At 36.9% G+C, this 19,381-nt stretch overlaps 2 protein-coding genes and 2 pseudogenes across 2 annotated transcripts; 2 read left to right on the top strand and 2 right to left on the bottom strand.

Annotated features, from left to right (window-relative positions):
* LOC104706086 (disease resistance-like protein CSA1) lies at positions 267-4,787 on the top strand. Its single transcript, XM_010422215.1, has 5 exons — positions 267-783; positions 861-2,031; positions 2,499-2,813; positions 2,979-3,857; positions 3,949-4,787. Exons 1-5 carry the CDS (start codon positions 464-466, stop codon positions 4,603-4,605), a joined length of 3,342 nt encoding a protein of 1,113 aa, XP_010420517.1. The 5' UTR covers positions 267-463; the 3' UTR covers positions 4,606-4,787.
* Positions 5,451-9,313, bottom strand: LOC104706085 (annotated as a pseudogene).
* Positions 9,402-13,605, top strand: LOC104706084 (annotated as a pseudogene).
* On the bottom strand, positions 14,494-15,082 carry LOC104706083 (50S ribosomal protein 6, chloroplastic). Its single transcript, XM_010422214.2, has one exon. It carries the CDS (start codon positions 15,020-15,022, stop codon positions 14,678-14,680), a length of 345 nt encoding a protein of 114 aa, XP_010420516.1. The 5' UTR covers positions 15,023-15,082; the 3' UTR covers positions 14,494-14,677.

Below are 19,381 nucleotides of genomic sequence, written 5' to 3'. Positions count from 1 at the left end.
TATACGAGAGTGTCCCGTCAGTAAACAAATCCAGATCATATTTTCTTGTAGAATGGACCACCGACCCGGCTGGGATTTAAATATAAAATTCTGTAAATAATACTCGTTCGGTCGTTCCATTTAATAATATAGGATGTTTTATCGAAGATTTTTAATTTCATAATATAATATGTTAAGTTTTTATGCTATTTTTAAATTAATTTAATATTTTTTTAGTATACAGTCTAGATTGGTGAATAACACAAGTATTGACTTATCATTTCAAGTCTCCTAATTAAGATCGATAGCAGAGTAGAAGAGAATAATGTTTGGTCTTCCAGTTTCAAGAGCAGTAAAGCCAGAGGGAATGTAAGTTAATTAGAAAATCTGACATGGCAAGCTACTCCGCCTCTTCTTCGTCAGCCATCTTGTGAAGGGATTAAAACGGAACCAGATCAATGCCTTCATAGACACAGATGAAGAGATGGGCCAACAGTTGAATGTACTGCTCGAAAGAATCCAAGGGTCGAGGATCGCGCTAGCCATATTCTCTCCAAGGTACACGGAGTCAAAATGGTGTTTGAAGGAGCTTGCGAAGATGAACGAAAGAAGGGGAAAAAATAAGCTCGTGGTGATTCCAATCTTCTACAAGGTACAGCCCGTCACTGTCAAAGAACTGAAGGGAGACTTCGGCGATAAGTTCAGGAACCTGATGAAGTATATGGACGAGGAGACAAAGGAAAAATGGAAGAAAGCCTTAGAAGATGTTTCTACCTCAACTGGCTTCGTGTTGGATGAGAAAAGGTAACTCCTTTAATTACTCGAGATGTCAAAAACTAAGCTAGAATCACCTCATCTCAATTACCATTAAATGTTTGCAGCGATGAGGACGAAGCCATCGAACGAATTATCGAAAACGTTAAAGGGATCTTAATTAGACGTTCGGAGGGTCCTCCTAATCATCCAGAATATCTTGAGGTATCTCCCCAGAGACTCCAGAAAAATCATGAAAGTTTTCCCGGAATCAAACACCGACTTAAGCAACTAGAAGAAATGTTAAGTTTTGATCATTTGCCGGAAACAACTCGTACCATCGGTGTTGCTGGGATGCCCGGTATAGGTAAAACTACTCTCGCTACGATGCTATATGAGAAGTGGAATAAACGCTTCCTGACACACGTGTTAATCCTAGATATCCATGAAACTTCAAAGGAATACGGGTTAGATTACTTGTTCACGTTACTCTTGCAAGGTTTATTGAAAGTTGAGAATCCCAACATTGAATCCGAAGCTTACAGAGACCAATTACACGAAACCAAAGTTCTTGTTGTTCTTGACAATGTCACTAACAAGGAACAAATTGATGCTCTTCTCGGCAAATGCGACTGGATTAAGAAAGGAAGCAAGATTGTCATTACTACAAGCGATAAGTCATTGATGATACAAAGTTTGGTCAATGATACTTACCAAGTCCCTCCATTAAGCGACAAAGACGCCTTAAAACACTTTATCCATTTTGCATTTGATGATCACGAAGGAGGTGCTCCCGGCCCCGGGCGAGGAAATTTCCCCAAGTTGTCGAAAGATTTCGTGCATTATACCAAAGGAAATCCACTTACTCTCCAGATGTTGGGTGCGGAGCTTTTGGGAAAAGATGAGACTCACTGGGGTTTAAAACTAAATGCATTGTTGAATCAACACCATAAAAGTCCACCTGGACAAAGCATTAGCAAGATGCTTCAAAGGGTCTGGGAAGGGAGTTATGATGGACTGAGTCAAAAAGAAAAAGATACACTTCTTGACATAGCTTGCTTCAGGTCGCTAGATGAGAGTTACGTAGCGAGTTTATTGGATTCAGATGGCTCTAGTAATATAATAGAAGACCTCGTGAACAAGTTCATGATTAATATCTATGCTGGAAAAGTAGAGATGCATGATACATTGTATATGCTCTCCAAGGAACTTGGTCGAGATGCTACTGCTACAGATAGAAAGGGGCGGCATAGGTTGTGGCACCATGACACCATAACTGATGTGCTGACAAAAAATAAGGTAAATAAGACTATATATATTCGCGTTTGCTTTTATTATATTTAAAGGCTTCATGATGCAAATTACAGTGGTGTCTGTTCGGATCAAATTGCCAAAAAAACCAAAAACCAACTTCTATACATATGAATATGTTCAACGTATTCTTTGTGTTATGCTATATGAACCCCTCTCGTTTGGACTTGAGAATCTTTTAAAAACCCACTTAAGTCTCACCAAATCTCATCAAATCACAAACTATTTTTTTTCAAAAATAGAAAATAATAATAAATCCATCAAACTACTTTAAAAACTCACTGTAAATCTCCTAAAATCCAGAATATCATAAATCCTCCAAAATCCTTCCAAATTCTGTTTTGAATACATCCCCTAAGGTTGTCTAAAATTATATTTTTCTTTCAAGGTTCTTTTAAATTTAGGTAACTCGTTTGTAATTTGTGTTGTTGTTTTTGTTTGTCACTCATTAACAGGGAGCTTCTAATGTCAGATCTATCTTTCTTGACCTGTCTGATATTACAAGAGAAATGTGCTTCCACAAGAATGCTTTTGCCAGTATGAGAGATTTACGATATCTCAAAATCTACAGCACTCAATGTCCTCAAGATTGTGAAAGTGACATTAAATTAACCTTCCCCGAAGGACTCCATCTACCACTGAATGAGATGCGGTATCTCCACTGGCTGAAATTCCCGTTGACAGAAGTTCCACAAGATTTAACCCCGGATCATTTGGTTGACCTTAAGCTTCCTTATAGCGAGATTGAACGAGTTTGGGAAGATAACAAGGTGTGTAACAATACACTAGTTGCTCTCTCTCTTTTCTTGGTCCCTATATACTCCAATGCATGCAGTTGAGTATGTCTAAATCTACTTGGATATATAGTTTCTAGGGGTGTTGTCTGACTCTTTGTATAATAAATTGATCCTTTTATGTTCTTTTCATTTTCCCAGGATGCATCAAAACTAAAATGGATCAATTTGAATTACTCAAAGAAGTTGAACACTTTGGCGGGGTTAGGAAAGGCTCGAAATCTTCAAGAATTAAATCTTGAAGGTTGCACGGCATTGAAAGCGTTGCATGTGGATATGGAAAACATGAAGTGTCTTGTTTCTTTGAACCTGAGAAGATGCACAAGTCTAGAGTCTCTTTCAAAGATTAAATTGATCTCTTTGAAAACACTTATCCTCAGTGACTGCTCAAAATTAAAAACATTTCAGGTCATTTCAGATAAGCTAGAAGCTCTATACTTGGATGGCACTGAAATTAAGGAACTTCCTTGTGAGATTCGGATCCTTCAAAGACTTGTTTTGTTGAACATGAAAGGCTGCAAGAAGCTGAAAAGGCTCCCTGAAAGTCTTGGTGAGCTGAAAGCTCTTGAAGAACTTATACTTTTTGGTTGTATAAAGCTCGAAGAATTTCCTAAAAGTGGGGAGAACTTAAGCCGTTTAGAGATTTTGGTTTTGGATGAGACATCCTTAGAAGAGATACCAGAAATAGTCTCAGTGCGGCATTTGTGTTTAAGCATGAATAAAAAGATCAGCTGCCTTCCGGATCTAATCAAGAAATTTTCTCAGCTTCAGTGGCTTGATTTGAAGTATTGTAAGACTCTTACACATGTTCCTCAGCTTCCACCAAATCTTCAGTGTTTAGATGTACGTGGCTGTAGCTTACTGAAAACACTTGCAAAACCACTGGTATGTTCTACTATTAACTCCACGTTCATTTTCACTTACTGCAATGAATTGGAACAAGATGCAAAGGAGAAAATTGTAGCATATGCTGAAATGAAGTGTCAGTTGCTATCAAGTGCACTTAAACTATGCGATAAGGTATCTCTCTTCCTCTCCCTTGAGATTTTCCTGTTGTATAACTTTGTTGGAACCGAGGTTAATGATGTTCCCCTTTTGTGTAACTTTGCAGAGTTGTGTTCCTGAGATTTTTTTCTCAACTAGCTTTCCTGGATGTGAAATGCCTTCATGGTTTTGTTATAATGCAATTGGATCTATGGTGGAGTTCGAATTACCTCCTCACTGGAATCACAACAAGCTTTCTGGGATGGCCCTATGTGTTGTTGTCTCATTCCAGAATTCTCAAAATCATGCCAACTTGACAGTTAAATTCTCTTGTGAGCAAAACACTGGAGAGGGCTCTTCCACCAGCATTACTTGGAAGATTGGGAGTTTGATTGAGCATTACGACGAAGTAGACCCGGTTGAGTCAGAGCACGTCATTATTGGCTACACTAACTGCTCGGACTTCGTTAAACCTGTTAAAGGCCAAGGTCCACCTCAATGTGCTTCGACCAAGGCATCCATAGAGTTTAGTGTGACAGCTGATACTGGTGGGGAAGCTAGTCCTAGGTTTGAAGTTTTGAAATCCGGTTTCAGTTTTGTGTTTGAACCTGAAGAGAACAAAGTTGCAGTCCCAAGGAATGACGATGTCAAAGGTAACACAAAAGTTATTACTCTAAGTAATAATGGTTGTTTCAAGGATCAAGCAAATGGCGATGAATCACCAAAGGACCAGTGGCAGACCCCCACCTACATTGAAAGTTCTGGTAACGTACATCCCAGATGAATCATATTCTTCCCAGACATATGGTATTGATTCCACTCTTTTGTGTTAAAGTTCATCAACTTTTCAAGCCATAAAAAGACCTTCCCGACTATCTCTGTTTTCACACTATTTTATTCATTGGAACTCCTCTGTATTTGTATCTTCATTGTGCATCTATCTCTCTGTTCTCATCTTATAGATGATTTGGCTTGGTATTTAGGGACTAGGGTGTTACAGAATGGTTTAGGATTTAATAAAATCTCATGGTATATGGTTTAGATACATGCCAGATATGGTTTAGATACATGCCAGATGAAAGAAAAATCGATCCCCATACAAAGACAATATCAACACATACCTGAGTCCATTTCTAACAATGTTTTTGCTGGAATTCTTCAACAGACCCACTTTAGATCACTTAGCTTAAAACTCTACAATAGAGTGTTAAGACCAAATGTTTCACTAAGGAGCTGAGCACTCTCTGCGGTTTCACCTTAATACACAATGCAAGGGAAAATTCAAACATCTCACTAACGAAGTACTTTACTATACTCTTTAGAAGCTACATTCCCCATTGCTACGCCAGCAAACAGAGCATTTGACTACAACTCTAGCATCAACCGCCCCATAAACCATTAAGCTTTCATTTTTATATCAAAACTTTAAGTAGCAAACACTAAAATTCTCCACATCAATCTGACCAAACAAAAGACACTCAAGTCCACATGGACCAAGAAACTCTAATACTAAAGGCTCTCTGCTTATTCTCTGCAGAGAATAATTATAAACAGGAAACATGACCATTGCCAATATGAGTTCTCTGTGCAACTTACTCTGATCACACCCGAGTTTACTTTTCAAGAAAATTCTCTCAAAAATCTTGGTTTCTTTAGATTTATATATTCACATCTACAACACTCAAAAATATTGGTTTTTACATTTACACCAGATGCTCCATCGTAGCGAATAAATCAGTCATATATACCATAACCATACGTGGGAGACTCAACGTGCCTCCAACAAAAATAAGCTCAAATAAAAAGCTTATATATTGATTTTACCTTGCTATCCCACCTCGAAAACACACTGCCATCAGACGTTACATTGCTAGCCACATTATAAACCTGTGGATTGCTGAATGGTGGAGAACAAATAGTTGCCTCTGGCTTTTTCGGGAAAGGAAGAGGAAGCTCCTCAATATTCTCCTCACTTGCTCTTGAAACTGCACTAAATACTGTATCACCTTTTGAATCCATAATGACCTTGACATCACATTCTGTCACCGCACAATTAGCACCCAAAGGCTTGTTTTCCCCACTCACTGTGTGAAATTCGAATATCAGTATATCAGGTGACATAACTTGATTCATTCCTTCACCAGGACCTACATGCATTTTGGCATCATACAAGACAAATATGTGATCCTTTTGAACTCCTGGAGCTTCTCTTGGAGCCCAACACTTGAATACTCTCTCTATTAGATCAAAGGTGCCCTTTTTCGTCTTCCATCTGCATATGCACCTAATGCCTAAACCTACGGCATTGTGGTAATCATCCCGAAATGATACTAAAACTGACATAGCAAACCCTGACAGAGCCTTTCGCATGCAAGGAGCAAGCGCTACTCTAACAAAATAACATTCTTGCCACTGAAATGAGTACAGCGGACACGAATCTGCAGGAAAACATATGTTGAATGCCGGTGCTTTAACGTGCTCCTGTTTCATCAAGGCCACATTCCATTAGATGAGCAATACATGTATGTGAAAGTAAGCACATGTGACAATGTCAATAAGAGAAATACCTGATTTTGTTCTCTGTCTAACCTAATTACCCTAGTCAGACCTTTCTCTATAAATTCAACGGTCCTTTCTAAAGACAATCTAAAGCAATTACTGAACGTGTAGTGTCTCGGAAGCTGCTCAAAGTCCAAACGAATTGACTTCAGAAGGTCACAATCATGAGCATTCATGAATGCTAAACTTTCAGGAAACTCTGGCGATTCTCGTATGCTTGTTCCAGCAAGATAGAGCTCTTCCAGATTTCTTGGGAAACCCTTAATTTCCTCAAGGCGAGAGCAGCCAGACAGATCAAGAACTTGGAGAGATTCTAAAACGGACATGTCAGGCAGACTTCGCAACTGAAAACAATCTTTCATATTCAGGCGGACAAGCTTAAAAACACCTTGGTTATATGAGCTACCTTTAATAAGATTTGTTACACTTTCCAAATCGATGTGCTCAAGACCAGGGAAGTGTTTCATATGATTCATAAGCTCTCCGCAGTTTGGTTGGGAGGAGCGGGCCAGAATGGATATTGGTATCTCTTCTATGCTAGTTCCCTGGAGATATAACTCCTCGATATTTGGTGGAAGCCCTGGGAAAATTGTAATGTTGCTGCAACCTGAGAGATTTAAAACTCGAAGATGTTGTAATTTCATAGTGGCTGAAAAATTCTCCAATCTTGTACAACCTTGGAGATTAATCAGCTCGATATTCTGAGCTTGTACACTAAATATAACTAGCTTCCGGGAATGGCAAAGCTTAATCCTCTTCAACATCCCAAGGTTCTGAAAAAAAAAAAAAAAAAAAAATTATAACAGAACTGTAATAAGTTAAGCGGGTGAAGAAAGATATATTGCTTACCTTGGTTGTTTCCCAGAGTTTCTTAAGCTGACTATAAGGCATATGGAGTTCAACAAGTTCCTCGAGGTCAAAACCTTGAGGCAAAGATTCGAAGGGATAATTCTCTCAGTGAAGGAGTCTTAGCTCACAAGGCAGATAGTTGAGGCCATTAGGAAAGTTGAGTCCAGGAACATTTTCAGAGTAGGAAATGTATATCTTCAAGAATCTAAGACTGACCATCTTCTTGAAAGCATCAGGATTGACATCAAATATCAAGTTTGATGTGTCCAAAGATATGCCTTCGACGTCTTCAGCAACCTGTAAGAACAAGGGAAGCAGATAGATCAAGAAATTGGGCTCATCTTCAAAAACTAAATAATGTATAATATAGCAGAAGTAAACATACCAGGAGACATTTAGGAGTTTCTTTGGGGTATATATCTGCTTTGAGTTCATCATCTTCTAGTAGATATCTGATGCGGGAAGGTTGCCACAGCGCCGTGCACCTCTCCATCTGTATCCTTTCTCCAGTAATGATATCTAGGATGATGTCTTGAACCAAGTCATACATCTGCAATGTATTTTCTGAAATAGTCACCAGACACTTCTCCACAAGAACATCTATTCCAACACGTGGAAAGTAACCACACCCCTTAAGCAGTTGCACCACATAGTCAACATTTTCTCCCTTGAAGAAACAAGCAATGTCCATGAAGGTGTACTTTTCATTGTCACCAAGTGAACTATAAACACTCTTTAGCCTATCCTGAATCTTTTTTGGAGGGCATTGCTGGAGCCTGAGAAATGCAGCCTCTATTTCTGACTTCTTCTCCCCCTTCAGCTCTCGGCCATAAATGCAGAGGGCTAACGGATTTCCATTAGCATAGTCAATTACCTTCATTGACAGTTCCTTGTCATTCTGTTCTGGCACATCTTTATCAAAGGCATTTCGGGAGAACAGCTTTAGAGCTTCATGCTTGTTTAAACCCTGAACCTCATATATCTGACTGATCTGACAAAGGGCAAACACATGTTTATATCTAGAGGTTATGATTATCAGGCTTCCAGGACCAAACCAATCAAGCCTTTCAAGGAAGGACACTGCAGGTAGAGGATTGCGCACATCATCTAGAACAAGAACAATCCTTGTATCGCATAGCATATCCCTTAGGATGCTCAGTCTTGTGATGTAAGAACTACTAATGCCAAACTTTTCTTCTAAAATGGTTTTACCGATTTCTTCTTCAAGCAATCGGTAAGGTCCCGCCTTACAAAGTTGTTCATCAAAGTTGTCGATGAAGCAGCAAGCATCATAGTCAACGGACATGTGTTCAAATACTGCTTTAGCAAGTGTCGTCTTGCCTATGCCAGGCATGCCCCAGATACCTAATCTTCGGACATCCCAAGATTGCTCGCAAAGCAGGTTTTCAATCTCCATTAGCCTCGTGTAAATTCCAATTCGTTCTGTAGGACATAGCTTCCCATAAACATCCCTGACGATATCTTCCACGAGTTGGGAGTCACTGCGTATGACATTACTTGAATCCCTACAAAACAAAAAGAGATTAAGGATTAGTAAATCCAGTTCTCTTCTCGTTCATCCATTTTTGCGGCTTTCTCACAAGCTCAGTGAACTGAATCCTAACTATATGTATCCAACAAGGTTGAAAGTATAAAATTACATTGAATGGTGTCCTTCCATGTGCAGTGGAAGCCAGTCGTGATTTGGGTTCACAGCCGATGGATCAACACCGTAAAAAACTGGGATCACCTCGTGGCCGCTGTTGCTTCGAAGCTTGGAGAAATTTTCAAGCATAGGAAGGGAGAAAGCGTAGTTCTCAGAGAAAACCACCACCGAAACCCTAGCTCCCTCATCGAAATCTGTATCCGACGCAAACACAGAGACAGAGATGCCTTCGCGGCGTAAAGCGGCTGAGAGGTGGCTGACGAAGGAGCACCTTACTGTCTCCTCGCAGATGATGTTGACGTTGTGACTACTACTACTCTTCTCGTAATCCACCATGATCGTGACTCGTAAGCCTTGCGAGACCGAAGCAGAAATATTGTATATGGACCGTTTAAGTCTTTTTCGTCAAAGATAATTAGTACAATTATTATTTTTTTTATAGAAAAATAAACTGAGATAATATCATTTTTTTGTGAAAGAAGAAGGTTGGGTTGGGTTGGGTTGGATTGGGTTGACTTATTGTTTACACTTTCTCAGTCTTGAGAAAACTAAAACCAGAGAGAGAGAGACAGTGATGGCAAGCTCTTCCTCCTCTTCGATGTTCAAATCATACGTTAAGCCATCTCAAGACCAAGTGTTCATTAACTTCCGGGGAGTGGAATTGCGTTACAACTTTGTCAGTCATCTCAAGAAAGGCTTAAAAAGAAATGGAATCAATGCCTTCATTGACACAGATGAAGATATGGGCCAAGATCTGAATATCCTGCTCAAAAGAATCGAAGGTTCGAAGATTGCGCTAGCTATATTCTCCCCGAGGTACACAGAGTCATACTGGTGTTTAAAGGAGCTGGCGAGGATGAAGGAGTGTAGGGAGCAAGGCAAGCTCGTGGTTATTCCAATCTTTTACAAAGTTGAGCCTGCCACTGTTAAAAGACAAAAAGGTGAGTTCGGTGACAATTTCAGGGATCTTGTTGAGTTTATTGACGAGGAGACCAAAAACAGCTGGACAGAAGCTTTAAAGTCTATTCCTCTCTTAACGGGATTCGTGTTATGCGAGAATAGGTAACAAATTTTAAGTCATTAGTTAACTTAGCTTGATCGATATATCAATAAAAAAAAAATTTTAAAGTTAGAAACTTAGATCCATGTCACTCATTTGTTCACAGCGATGAGGACGATCTCATCTTCAGAGTTGTCAAGGAGGTTAAGAAAGCGTTGAATAACATTTCACGGACACCTCCCAATCCCTCAGAAGGTATTGTTCTTTCCCCAACAGTACACAAGAAAAAACTTGAGAGTTCTTGTGGAATTGACTTGCGTCTAAAGCAATTAGAAGAGAAGTTATGCTTCGGGTTTGAGGACACAACTCGTATCATTGGAGTTGTGGGGATGCCTGGCATTGGTAAAACCACTTTGGTTAAGAAGTTATACGAGAAACTCAAGAACGAATTCTTGAGCCACGTGTTAATCCTAGATATCCATGAAACTTCTAGGGAACAGGGCTTGAGTTACTTGCCCACAATACTCCTCGAAGATTTAGTGAAGGTCAAGAATCCCAAGTTTGAGATGATCCAGGCTGCTCATGAAGGTTACAAGGATCAACTACTGAAAACCAAAACACTTGTTGTTCTCGACCATGTCAGTAACAAGGAACAAATAGCTGCTATACTCGGAAAATGTGATTGGATTAAACAGGGAAGCAAGATCGTCATTGCAACAGGGGATACGTCCTTGGTACATGGTTTTGTCGATGATATTTACGAAGTCCCTCGGTTAAGTTATAAAGACAGTTTACAACACTTTACCCATTACGCCTTTGATGATCAAAGCAATGCTTGGAATTTCTTGAAGCTGTCGAAAGATTTTGTGCATTACACCAAAGGAAATCCACTGGCTCTAAAGATATTGGGTGATGAGCTTCTGGGGAAAGACGAGTCTCTCTGGTTTTCGAAGTTGGATGCTTTGAGTCAGCACCATAAAGGTCGAGCGAGAACCTCAAGGAAGATGCCAACACAAAGCTCTAGCGAAATGCTTCAAAGTGTCTGGCAAGGGAGTTACGATGGACTTAATCAGCAACAAAAAGATACACTTCTTGACATAGCATGCTTCAGGTCAATGGACAAATATTATGTAGCGAGTATATTGGATTCATATGGTGCAAACTCCATTGACTCCATGATTGAAATAGCAGAACTCGTGAACAAGTTCATGATTACCATATCTTCCGGCAAAATAGAGATGCACGATACACTACATATGTTTTCTAAGGAACTTGGTCGAGAAGCATCTGCTCCTGATGGGAAAGGGCGACGAAGATTATGGGACCATCATACCATACTTGATGTGTTAGACAACAGTGAGGTAATCTGAACTTCTTGCATGCATTGTAATTTTTTGGTTACTTTAATTGTTCATATCCCGTTTGTTAATGATTAATAGGGGTCTTCTAGTGTCAGATCTATCTTCCTTGATTTGGCTGATGTAAACATGAATAAGAGTTTACGCAGTCAAGCATTTATCTTGATGAGCAATATACGGTTCCTAAAAATCTACAAAACTTATTGTCCTCAAGAATGTGATCATGACATTATGTTAAAATTACCTGATGGTCTCGAGCTCCCATTGTATGAGTTGCGATGTCTCCACTGGCTGAAATTCCCATTGAAAGAACTCCCACCAGATTTCAACCCGAAAAATCTTGTTGACCTTAAGCTTCATTACAGCGAGATTACACGAGTTTGGGAGGGTGATAAGGTGTGTGTAATCAGTTTATTCTTTTTCACTTATCTTGGATAATAGTGTCGTGACTCGTGTTAGGGTGGCTGACTCTCTTTTTCATTCATGACAGGATGCATCGAAACTTAAATGGATTGACTTCAACCACTCAAGAAAGTTGAGTACCTTGTCGGGGTTAGCCGAGGCTCGCAATCTTCAAGAATTGAACCTTGAGGGCTGCATAGCATTGGACACATTGCCCCAGGATATGGAAAATATGAAGTGTCTTGTCTTCTTAAACCTCAGAGGCTGCACAAGTCTTAAGTATCTTCCAGATATCAACTTGATATCTCTAGAAACTCTCATCCTCAGTGACTGTTCAAAATTTAAGGTATTTAAAGTTATCTCAGAAAAGCTAGAAACGATATACTTGGATAGCACTGCGATAAAGGAACTTCCTTCAGACATTCGGAATCTCCAAAGACTTATCTTATTAAACATGAAAGGCTGCAAGAAGCTGAAAACACTTCCTGACAGTCTTGGCGAACTTGAAGCTCTTCAAGAACTGATACTTTCTGGCTGTTCAAAGCTCAAAAGTTTTCCAGAAGTTGTGGTAAACATGAACCGTCTAGAGATCTTACTTCTAGATGAAACAGCTATCAAAGAGATGCCAAATATATCCTCGTTGCGGCGCTTATGCTTAAGCAGAGAAGATAAGTCGCCTCCCAGAGAACATCAGCCAATTCTCTCGATTAAAATGGCTTGATATGAAGTACTGTATTAGCCTTACATATCTTCCTAAGCTTCCATCAAACCTTCAGTGCGTAGATGCACGTTGATGTAACTCACTAAAAAGCATTGCGCAACCACTTGCACATGTTATGGCAACAGAGCATATTCATTCCACTTTTATTTTCACGAACTGCCACAACTTGGAACAAGCTGCAAACGATGAAATCACAACCTATGCTCAGAGGAAATGTCAGCTACTACCAAGTGCACTTAAACACTGCAATAAGGTATCTCTTCCTGTTTTTTCTCCCACTCTATCTTTCGGAATCCCAGATTTACTGATTTCTCTACTCTACAACTATTCAGGATCTTGTTCCTGAGATTTTGTTCAGCACCTGCTTTCCTGGAGGTGAAGTACCTTCATGGTTTTATCACGAAGCAATCGGATCTAAGATAAAGTTTGAATCGCCCCAGCATTGGAAGTACAATAAGCTCTCTGGGATAGCCTTTTCTGCTGTTGTCTCATTCCAAAACTGTCAATATCAAACCAGAACAGACCGAGTGCATACCAACTGCTTGTCAGTGAAATTTACTTGTAAACCAATGACTAGAGATGAGCCTTGCACCGAAACGACATGGAAAGTTGGAAGCTGGACAGAACAGGGAAACAAGATAGATACGACTGAGTCAGATCATGTCTTTATTAGCTTAAACACCTGCTTGCACCTCAGAAAACATCTTGAAGACCAGCATTCTAGTCAATGTGCTCCAATTCTAGCTTTTTTTGAGTTTAGTGTGAACGACGACAACACTAGTGGGGAGGCTAGGTTCGAGGTGTCGAAATCAGGTTTCAGTTTTGTGTTTGAATCTGATGAAAACAAATATCCATTCAGGAATGCAAACTCTGATGCAAGGCCAAGGGATGATGACATCTCATGTGAAGCAACAATCATTAACGAATCTCCAAGAACTAAGGGTTTTCTCATGGATCAGCCAATGGTGTGATGAATGGAAAACCAAGTGAAGCTCATTCTTACACCACACTTCAGCACTCCAAGAAGGAATATCTACATAGAGGAATACTAATCTTATGGTGAATCAAATTCTTCCCAAAAGCATAATTTTTCATCAACTCGGCATATCTCTGCTTTACACTGATTTCATACTATCTCTGTTCATTGATCTTTTTGTGTTTACCAAGATCATACCTCACATTGCCATGTTTAGCCTCATAAGCTCAACTGCTGTCCAGTTTCGTCCTGACCTTTCGTCCTGGATGTAACACCCGCATGGTTATGAAATTTAACGTCCATCCACATCCAGTGCCAAAGTCACCAACAGACTCCTGCCAAATGCAAAATAAATTGACCTCCCTATTGCCACTGGACTGGACTGATACAAATGGAGACCAAGATAGATATACAATTCAGAACAATTAGCCATAAGTGAGTAAGACATTTCCAACAATGACACCAGCAGAAGTGAAATTACCCTGTTTATGCTAATTACTTGGACAATCCACTCTGCATCACTTTGCTTAAAGCCTTAAACTCTACAATAGAATTAAAGTCCAAATTTTGCACCAAGGAGATGAGCACTTCTCAGTTTCACCTTAGAATAGCCTAAGGAAAACAAAAATCTACAAATTTTAATGTGGTACTGACAAACTCACTCCAGTTCTTGTGATGATAAGGGGAAAAGGATCCATCACCACCAAATTCTTCCGTATTCAAAACCATTCACATTGCTGTGCCGTCAAATAGAGTATTGAGTGAACAGATGCTCATATGTAATATCAGAGCTGATTAGCAACCACGTAGGCTTATCATTCAACCATAATTGCTACATATAGAACTAACCAAAAAAACAAAACAAAAACCCAAAGTCTTATGCAAACACATAGTCACAGATGATGACCATGAATGACAAGAGCAACATTTCTGCAATAAGTAAAAAGATAACTTTCACACTGTGCTTTTTCTCTACTTGGAATTGGTTGTCCTTGAAACTATTTTGACCCTCAAGATCAAACTCAATCCAGATTCTCCCTTTAGTTGCTACAATTCCTTTTGGCGTTCATCAGTTCTTGTCTTTTCATAATATCTACATAAATGATAGGCATAAAGCTGAAACATTTAAACACAAAAACAAAAACAGAGGAAAAAAACTTAAACCTTTAAAAATTTGCAGTTTGGTCCATACATTCACCAGCCAAAACACAAATCCCAAAAGACGAAACAGACATCAGAAAACTGAAAACACATTAACAGAAACAAACAACAGCAAAAGCTCTCAAACTAGAATACAACCGAACCAGCAGATAAACTCAAACCAACTAGGCAGCGCCAGAAACCAATTCTCCGGCAGGTGAAGCAGCAGCAGCAGCGGCGGCACCACCGTCATCAGAAGCAAGAGTGAACGGAGTCCACTCCGCCGGAAGAGGAGGAAGAGGAGCATAAACAGTAGGCTTTCTCTTAACGTCCCAAGGCTGAGTCTTCTTCGGCCTCGACTTCCTGTGATGCGCAGTCGATTTCTTCTGTGGCCTCGACGAACACTCAATCACCATCCCTAATCCTCCTCCTCCTCCATTCCCCAATTTCGGAACTTGGAATTGGCGTAGAACCGGAGAAGCAGCAGCGACGGTGACGATTCCGGTGCCAAAGATTGCTGACACAGACATTGTTTCCTTATCTTTGCGCAAGTGAGAGAACAAGTGACTGAGTGAGTATGAGCTTCTTCCTTTGGATTAGAAGAGAACATATCTAGTTTGCATTCAAGTTTAGTGGGTTTTTCTCATATTGGGCTTTTAAGTAACAATTGGGCTTTCTAAGTATTTATAGCCCATAGTTTCAACGGTCTTTATATTAAACTCGTTATGCTTCAAGCCTACAACAGTACAACTCTTATACGGGAAGGGATTATTTCATCGAGTCTTATTATGCTTGAAACTTGAAAGTGTAAAAACTGGCTTATGTTGTTAATGAACCGAATTTTAAAGCATACTACGAGTACGATCCCTATGCTAAAGATCTCCGCAATGGGTGTACAAACAAAAAATTCGAATATTCGATTATAGGAAAGATCTCTGCGATGGGTGTACAAACAAAAAATTCGAATATTCGATTATAGGAGGAACTCATGATTGATTTATGTATATGCCTTTCTATGTTTTAGTATTGTTTAGTGTATTTGGGCATTGTAACTTTGTAACAACTACTACATCTTCAAGTCTCTGTGTTGGACCCCAAAACTTCTTTAATGGACCCTATAAGTATTAATGCAAAATAATAACAAATCATACTTTCTGTTTTAAAATATAAGATGTTTTAGAGATTTTGTTTTGTTTCATTATATAGAATATTTTACTATTTTCTATGCAAATTATAAATGTATTTGATATTTTTCGGCTATTTTGAAAATTTCATGCAAAGTAAAATCATTATTTTATGTTGGGTAGATTCAAAGAAAATCCAGAAATAATGAACTAGTTCTTGCAATAAGTTGGAAATAATCTTGGACTGGTTAATTATATGGTCATACCAAATCCTAGTTTGAGTTTATATTAATCCCCTATATAATAAAACGGAAGTACACAACATTGTTTTGTAGACTATATAATTTTAATAAGTTGGTTACAAATATGTTATAGATTAAGTTTTATATTATTTGTATAGTCTGGATTTATTGTTTCCAAAAAATCTCAAAAAAAATATTCTAAAGAATCATTTGATATCATCTAACTTACCATATTAATTTTCTTTATTAAATTATTCATCAAATAAAATTCTTTGATATCTAACTTAACATATTAATTTTTTAATTATTATTATAATTCACCTCTCATTTTTATATATGAGTCTATTTTGTGAAACAAATAAATTCTCATATTATTTATTATAATTAAAAAATAGTTTTATTTCCGGATATACCATAAGTTGAATTTTTAAAAACAAATATAAATGATTCAATCTATAAAATATTCAATTTTTATTAATATTATTCTTTAAAAATAATATCTATTGAATTAAAAAATTTACTGAGTAACGGGTCAAAATTTGAATATTTAAATTCAATTTCATACTTTTTTGTTGAATTTTATAATTTTATATAATATAATAAACTTTAAATAATTTATTTTGAAATATTTTTAAAATATTGAAACTTGATATTAAAGTTAGAAACTATAAACACTCTAAATTGGTTTGTTATAGCAATGTCAATAATATGTCACTATAATATGAAAGAATTTAAAAAAACCAAGTATATTAAAACAAAAAGTACAACAATATATTAAATTACTCATAATATAATAACTCGCTTTTTAAAAACCAAATTCACAAAATTATGTCTTATAATGACATTCAAGCCATGAGCTAGAATATACATTGTTGAAATAACTTCATTTACATAAACTAATACAACATATTAAATTTTTATTTTAAAATAGAAAATATACAAAAATTTGTATAAAATAAAATTGAACCAGTGTTATAGCACGAGTACTTATCTAGAATCATTAACAATATAAAACTTACAAAATAAGTGTCTTTTTCAAGTCATCATATTTAGCATATGACTTTATTACATAATATTTTATCCAAAAAAAAATTTAAACTAATCACATAAATTATATTTTATAAAAAAAAATTACAATGTAAATAAAATAAATTTCAACATGTGATTTAGCATGGATCTTAATCTAGTTTTGTATTAAAACCGTATAATATATAACGAACATTACACGAGATGAAGGGACATTGTAGTTAGTAGTTAGTACATTCATTTTGGTTTTAATGGCTAATAGGGTTTTACAATATGCCAAAGCAATCAAATAATGAATATATTTTGTCCAAAACCCGTCTAATCGTTATGGTTATGTATTAATTCAATAACAAGCCTAAATTAGGCTTCAACCAAGCTACTATCACCAACCTAACCTTTTTTTTTTTTTGGACAAACTATCACCAACCTAACCAATTTCACATTCTCCACTTCTAATCCCTTATCATTATTATAACACAATTAACAGCGGAAACTGCGATTACCATGAAAATTATACTCTTCTTTACGTAGACTCAAAAAACATTTGCTAAATTATGGCCAAAAGCTTGAGATTTGATTTCTTCTACGTGACTAGCATTATCCAATACAATCACAAAATCCACGTGCATCGGATTATCATCCCTTATTTTGTTGTCGGCGAATGATTCTTGGTTTCTTTACTTACAATATATAACAGTACTACGTATCTCTATATATCAACAGCTCAGCCACTCGATTACTAGTACGAATAGATTATATATGTTGGTTAGATCAAATTAGGCAACACAAAAACCTATGGTGCCCATTGCATTATATAAGTTTCACAAATCTTATCCTTATCTTGGTACCGTTTAAATTATAACCGCGAGATAAACTTATCCAAATGTTTGTTTTTCTAAACCCACTTATCATTTATCAGTACATTTCAATCATTTTAAATATCATGAAATCCAAAAACTGAAGAAAAAAAACGAAGTCATTAGCCATGGAAAGTTTAATATTTTTATACACAAGTATAAAAATACATGATATACGAAGTCATATAATGGTTTTATAAGCAAATATTAGTCCTGTTTACAGGTAAGTGTCTTGTATAAAGGCCTAATTTGAGCCAGTTTAAGTCATGTGATTGTATTTATTTTTTTGGGGTAAGCTTTGGTACATCGAGAAGAGAACCAGATGAATCGATCGCTCTCGTCCCTTCGCATTATTTTATTTTCTTGGAATAGGAGTTTATATTTTGTACTGCACTGCCATGCCAGCTAGATGAATATACCAGGAATCTTTGGATTCCTTCTCATTTATCGACATAAATTTGGGACCAAAATTATAAACTACTGATTCTGGTTGGAAGTATATGAAAAGGTTTTAAAAAGAAATAACCGATAATAGACAAAAATAATATTTGTTATATGAAAAACTGATAGAAAGACAAAGTATCAATTACGTTGCATAACAACTCATGTGACTAACGTTGTGTCAATATAGAGTAAATGACATCTGCTATAAATACAAGAAGATAACTAGTTTTTCACGAATATGGAAAATAGACTACTAACTTAGTTTATATGATCTTTATCAGAAAAAAAAAAACAATAATACTTAGTTTCAATTATCTCAAATTATGGATAGAAAAGAAGCCGACGGTTTTTTTTCACTAAAAATAAAAGGCGCCGGCGGTCCAAAATTTATCTTTGCTTTCACCATTTATTAAATTCCTTAATGATGCAAGAAAATCACAAGAATGTGGATATATGATTATGTTTGAAAAGTCGTGATCGGTTGGGATTACGTTGCAAATTGGTCGCTTCAATACTCTTCCAAAATACTACTTCTTAATCATATCAATCGACCTTAAGGTTTGGAGTTTTCTCTATTTTATTATTTTTCGAATCCTAGTTTCATTAATTGTGTCAATCATATCATCACTATATTTGATAATTTATATAACCATGTGCTATATAATAATCATTTTTTTTCTAGGCCTAAAACGTTAGGCAAAATTAGAAGAAAAATTATCTTCTTTTTCTTTTTTATGTAGAAACCTATGAACCTAACTTGGTGATTAATTCAGCACAATCTTTCTTACTCAAGTTAATGTGTTTTTTTCTATTAATATTTTCTGTTGACTACTATTTTGAATCGAATATTATTACTTATTAGCCTAATTTTCTACTACAACTATATATATATCTTAGTTTTTTCTTTTTTTTTTTTAAATCCACTACATTAATCCTTAACTTCTTATAATATAGATTGTTACTGTCACAAATGTCATGACACGTTGATTTGCATGCCTCGAGACAATTACACTAGAAAATTGAACTCCAAGTTGGACAATAACACACTACATACAAATTGTATATAGTACATGAATATCTCGTAAAAACCAATATAACAGATAACGAGTTTTATAAAAACACTTTATCAACTTCGATTTTTCTTCCTTTGTGTGAATAATAATTGAATGTAACCTCCCCCACTTAATATATATTTC

This window comes from Camelina sativa, chromosome 8 (assembly GCF_000633955.1).
Source record: "Camelina sativa cultivar DH55 chromosome 8, Cs, whole genome shotgun sequence".
Lineage (NCBI taxonomy): Eukaryota > Viridiplantae > Streptophyta > Magnoliopsida > Brassicales > Brassicaceae > Camelina > Camelina sativa.
Note: the sequence above shows the minus strand (reverse complement) of the source record. Positions and strands in the feature narration are given on the sequence as shown.

Coding starts and splice junctions, on each gene's coding strand:
- LOC104706083 (XM_010422214.2), bottom strand. CDS start 15,022: ATGTCTGTGTCAGCAATCTTTGGCACCGGAATCGTCACCGTCGCTGCT.
- LOC104706086 (XM_010422215.1), top strand. CDS start 464: ATGGGCCAACAGTTGAATGTACTGCTCGAAAGAATCCAAGGGTCGAGG. Junction 2,032..2,498: donor ATGTGCTGACAAAAAATAAG/GTAAATAAGACT, acceptor ACTCATTAACAG/GGAGCTTCTAATGTCAGATC. Junction 3,858..3,948: donor CACTTAAACTATGCGATAAG/GTATCTCTCTTC, acceptor GTAACTTTGCAG/AGTTGTGTTCCTGAGATTTT.